Below are 5633 nucleotides of genomic sequence, written 5' to 3' on the forward strand. Positions count from 1 at the left end.
AGAATTCCTGATGAGAATGGGAGAATTCCCACCAGGAATGGGAGAATTCCTTCAGGAATGGGAGGATTCCTTCAGGAATGGGAGGATTCCTGCCAGGAAAGGGAAAATTCTTGCCAGGAATGGGAAAATTCCTTCAGGAATGGGAAAATTCTTGCCAGGATTGGGAAAATTCCTTCAGGAATGGGAAAATTCTTGCCAGCATTGGGAAAATTCCTTCAGGAATGGGAAAATTCCTTCAGGAATGGGAAAATTCTTGCCAGGAATGGGAAAATTCCTTCAGGAATGGGAAAATTCTTGCCAGGATTGGGAAAATTGCTTCAGGAATGGGAAAATTCCTTCAGGAATGGGAAAATTGTTTCTCAGAAAAGGGAAATTTCCTGCCAGGATTGGGAAAATCCTTCAGGAAAGGGGAAATTCCTGCCAGGAATGGGAAAATCCTTCAGGAAAGGGGAAATTCCTGCCAGGAATGGGAAAATCCTTCAGGAAAGGGGAAATTCCTGCCAGGAATGGGAGAATTCCTTCCAGGATGGAGAAATTCCTGCCAGGAATGGGGAAATTTCTTCAGGAAAAGGAGAATTCCTGATGAGAATGGGAGAATTCCTGCCAGGAAAGGGAGAATTCCTTCAGGAATGGGGAAATTCCTTCTGGAATGGGAAGATTCCTGCCAGGAATGGGGAAATTCCTTCAGGGATGTGGTAATTTCTTCAGGAATGGGGAAAATTGCTTCAGGATTGGGGAAATTCCTTCAGGAATGGGGAAAAAATGCTTCAGGAATGGGGAAATTCCCCCAGGAAAGGGAGAATTCCTTCAGGAATGGGAAAATTCTGCCAGGAATGGGGAAATTCCTTCAGGGATGTGGTAATTTCTTCAGGAATGGGGAAAATTGCTTCAGGATTGGGGAAATTCCTTCAGGAATGGGGAAAAAATGCTTCAGGAATGGGGAAATTCCCCCAGGAAAGGGAGAATTCCTTCAGGAATGGGAAAATTCTGCCAGGATTGGGAAAATTCTGCCAGGAATGGGGAAATTCTTGCCAGGGATGGGGAAATTCCTTCAGGAATGGGGAAAAATTGCTTCAGGAATGGGGAAATTCCACTCAGGAATGGAAAAGGGATGAAAAAAACCCGGAAAAATGATGGAAATGGGGTGGAAAAAATGAGGGGAAAAGGGGTGTACAAAGGGATTTGGGGACCCTGAGGGGATTTGGAAACACTTCGATGGGATGGCTCAGGATCCTTGGGAATCTGGCAATTCCCAATCCCCAAATTTCCTGATCCTGCCTTTTTCCCCCTTTTCCTTCTTTTCCCCCATTTTCCCCCTCATTTCCCCCCATTTTCCCCTCATTTTCCCCAATTTTTTCCTCATTTTTCCCATCCCTTTTCCCTTTCTTTTCCCAATTTTGTTCCTCTTTTTCCCTCCTTCCTTCCCTTTTCCTCTCCTTTTCCCATTTTCACTTTTTCCCCTCATTTTTCCCCATTTTTTCCCATTTTTTCTCTCTTTTCCCAATTTTTCCCTCCCTTTTTCCCCCCTCCCTTTTCATTTTTCTTTTCTCCCCCCTTTTTCCCTCCTTTCCCCCCTTTCTTTATTCCTCACTTTTACCAGAGCTTTTCTTGCTGGGTTCCCACCCCTGTAACTCTGCCATTCCCCTTTTAATGACTCCCTAATTAATTGTTTAATTAACTAATTAACCCCTTTCTGCCCAGGCTATGAAGGTTCTACACCCCCTCAAATCCCCTTGGAATGCCCCCAGAGCTTTTCCTCCTGGGCTCCCACCCTGTAACTCTACAATTCCCTCCATAATGACTCTCTAATTAATTAGTTAATTAATTAATTGATTAATTACTCCCCAGGCTATGAAGGTTACCAGTTCTACACCCCCCAAATTGCTTTGGAATTTTTTTCCTTTGGAATTCTTTTCCCTTTGGAATCCTCCCAGAGCTTTTCCTGCTGGGCTCCCACCCCTGTAACTCTACAATTCCCCCCTTAATGAGCCCCTAAGGAATCAATTAATTAATTAATTAACTAATTACTCCCCAGGCTATGAGGGTTATGAGTCCTACACCCCCCAAATACCTTTGGAATTTTTTTCCTTTGGAATCCTCCCAGAGCTTTTCTACAATTCCCCCCTTAATGAGCCCCTAAGGAATCAATTAATTAATTAATTAACTAATTACTCCCCAGGCTATGAGGGTTATGAGTCCTACACCCCCCAAATACCTTTGGAATTTTTTTCCTTTGGAATCCTCCCAGAGCTTTCCCTGCTGAGCTCCCACCCCTGTAACTCTCCCATTCCCCCCTTCATGACCCTCTAACTAATTAATTAATTAACTAATTAACCTTTTACTGCCCAGGCTATGAAGGTTACGAGTTCTACACCCCCCAAATTGCTTTGGAATTGTTTCCCTTGGAATCCTCCCAGAGCTTTTCCTGCAGGGCTCCCACCCCTGTAACTCTCCAATTCCCCCCTTAATGACCCTCTAACTAATGAATCAATTAACTGATTGACTAATTACTCCCCAGGCTATGAACGTTATGGGTTCTACACTCCCAAATCCCCTTGGAATCCTCCCCGAGCTTTCCCTGCTGGGCTCCCACCCCTGTAACTCTCCCATTCCCCCCTCAGTGACCCTCTGGTTAATGAATCAATTAACTGATTGACTAATTACTCCGCAGGCTATGAAGGCTACGAGTTCTACACCCCGCAGAGCTCGGCCCCCACGGGAGCCTCCTACAGCTACGGGGGAGGGGCGGCCGGGGGCGCCTCCTGGGACCCCCCCAAGGCTGAGCTGGGCCTGGGCTCCTCCGAGGGCTCGGGCAGCGCCCTGGGGCTGGGGGCTGGGGCCGCCTTCGGGTCAGGATCCACCTTCGGATCGGGATCCACCTTCGGGTCGGGATCTGGAGCTGCCTTTGGATCGGGATCCACCTTCGGGTCGGGATCTGGAACTGCTTTTGGGTCAGGATCTGGAGCTGCCTTTGGGTCGGGATCCACCTTCGGATCGGGATCTGGAGCTGCCTTCGGGTCGGGATCTGGAGCCGCCTTCGGATCAGGATCTGGGACTGCCTTCGGATCAGGATCAGGAGGCACTTTTGGGTCAGGATCTGCAGGATCCACCTTTGGATCAGGATCTGGAGCCGCCTTTGGGTCAGGATCTGGAGCTGCCTTTGGATCAGGATCTGGATCCACATTTGGGTCGGGGTCTGGGGCTGCCTTTGGATCAGGATCTGCTGGATCCACCTTCAGCTCAGGATCAGGAACCGCCTTTGGCTCAGGATCAGGAACTGCCTTTGGCTCAGGCTCAGGGCCCGCTTTTGCCTCAGGATCCACTTTTGCCTCAGGATCAGGAACTGCTTTTGGCTCGGGATCCGCTTTTGGCTCGGGATCCACCTTTGGCTCGGGCTCAGGATCCACCTTTGCCTCGGGCTCCACCTTCAGCCAGGGCTCGTCCTCGGGCCCGGCCGAGCCCGGCTCCAACCCCGACTCCATCATCGCCAAGATCAACCAGCGCCTGGACCTGCTGGCCAAGGAGGGCAGCCCGGGGGATGGCCCCGAGCAGCACCACAGGTGGGACCTCAATTAGCCCTAATTAACCCCAAAACCCCCTTTTCCCCTTATTTTGGGGTCATTTTTTGAGGTTCTGTCCCAGAATTCCGGAGTATTCCCAAGGGTTTGGACGGTTAGGGAAGATGTAGTCTCAAATTTTAGCATTTTTCTGGAAAAAATCTCAGTATTTTTAGGTGATTTTGAGAAAGAGAGGAAGGTTAATTTGAAATTTTAGGGTTTTTCTGGGAGAGTTTGTGGGATTTTGTGGAATTTTGGGAAGAGGAGAGGGTTTAGAAGCAGCCAAGATCAACCAGGCCTGGACCTGCTGGCCAAGGAGGGCAGCCCGGGGGATGGCCCCGAGCAGCACCACAGGTGGGAGCTCAATTAGCCCTCATCAGCCTTAATTAACCCCAAATCCCCCCTTTCCCCCCTCATTTCTGGAGTTTGGGGCTGGGCGCCTTCTCCTCGCTTTTTTCCCCAGTTTCCCACCCTTCCCTCCCCATCCCACCCCCCACTCCCAAAACCTCTTCACCCCTAAACCCTTTTTTCCCTCTTTTCCTACTTTTTCCTGCAAAACCCATCAGAATTCCACCCAGCCCCCCCAAATCCCCCCTTTTCCCAGAAACCCCAAACATTTCAGCCCAAATTTTCCATGGAAAATTCCCATTTTTCCCATTTTTTCCAGGTTCCTACGGCACCAACACAGCCAGCTGGCAAGGTGGGTGTGAGGGCTCAGGATCCTTGGGAATCTGGCAATTCCCAATCCCCAAATTTCCTGATCCTGCCTTTTTCCCCCTTTTCCTTCTTTTCCCCCATTTTCCCCCTCATTTCCCCCCATTTTCCCCTCATTTTCCCCAATTTTTTCCTCATTTTTCCCATCCCTTTTCCCTTTCTTTTCCCAATTTTGTTCCTCTTTTTCCCTCCTTCCTTCCCTTTTCCTCTCCTTTTCCCATTTTCACTTTTTCCCCTCATTTTTCCCCATTTTTTCCCATTTTTTCTCTCTTTTCCCAATTTTTCCCTCCCTTTTTCCCCCCTCCCTTTTCATTTTTCTTTTCTCCCCCCTTTTTCCCTCCTTTCCCCCCTTTCTTTATTCCTCACTTTTACCAGAGCTTTTCTTGCTGGGTTCCCACCCCTGTAACTCTGCCATTCCCCTTTTAATGACTCCCTAATTAATTGTTTAATTAACTAATTAACCCCTTTCTGCCCAGGCTATGAAGGTTCTACACCCCCTCAAATCCCCTTGGAATGCCCCCAGAGCTTTTCCTCCTGGGCTCCCACCCTGTAACTCTACAATTCCCTCCATAATGACTCTCTAATTAATTAGTTAATTAATTAATTGATTAATTACTCCCCAGGCTATGAAGGTTACCAGTTCTACACCCCCCAAATTGCTTTGGAATTTTTTTCCTTTGGAATTCTTTTCCCTTTGGAATCCTCCCAGAGCTTTTCCTGCTGGGCTCCCACCCCTGTAACTCTACAATTCCCCCCTTAATGAGCCCCTAAGGAATCAATTAATTAATTAATTAACTAATTACTCCCCAGGCTATGAGGGTTATGAGTCCTACACCCCCCAAATACCTTTGGAATTTTTTTCCTTTGGAATCCTCCCAGAGCTTTCCCTGCTGAGCTCCCACCCCTGTAACTCTCCCATTCCCCCCTTCATGACCCTCTAACTAATTAATTAATTAACTAATTAACCTTTTACTGCCCAGGCTATGAAGGTTACGAGTTCTACACCCCCCAAATTGCTTTGGAATTGTTTCCCTTGGAATCCTCCCAGAGCTTTTCCTGCAGGGCTCCCACCCCTGTAACTCTCCAATTCCCCCCTTAATGACCCTCTAACTAATGAATCAATTAACTGATTGACTAATTACTCCCCAGGCTATGAACGTTATGGGTTCTACACTCCCAAATCCCCTTGGAATCCTCCCCGAGCTTTCCCTGCTGGGCTCCCACCCCTGTAACTCTCCCATTCCCCCCTCAGTGACCCTCTGGTTAATGAATCAATTAACTGATTGACTAATTACTCCGCAGGCTATGAAGGCTACGAGTTCTACACCCCGCAGAGCTCGGCCCCCACGGGAGCCTCCTACA

At 48.3% G+C, this 5633-nt stretch overlaps 1 protein-coding gene across 1 annotated transcript; it reads right to left on the reverse strand.

Annotated features, from left to right (window-relative positions):
* Positions 1–2617: 2617 nt before the first annotated feature.
* LOC120513748 (protein TsetseEP-like) lies at positions 2618–3554 on the reverse strand. Its single transcript, XM_039733431.1, has 2 exons — positions 2988–3554; positions 2618–2861 (listed from the first exon to the last, which is right to left on the reverse strand). The coding sequence occupies exons 1-2, from the start codon at positions 3483–3485 to the stop codon at positions 2733–2735; spliced, it is 627 nt and encodes a 208-aa protein (XP_039589365.1). The 5' UTR covers positions 3486–3554; the 3' UTR covers positions 2618–2732.
* Positions 3555–5633: the final 2079 nt, after the last annotated feature.

Source organism: Passer montanus, unplaced genomic scaffold (genome assembly GCF_014805655.1).
Source record: "Passer montanus isolate IOZ18808 unplaced genomic scaffold, ASM1480565v1 scaffold873, whole genome shotgun sequence".
NCBI lineage: Eukaryota > Metazoa > Chordata > Aves > Passeriformes > Passeridae > Passer > Passer montanus.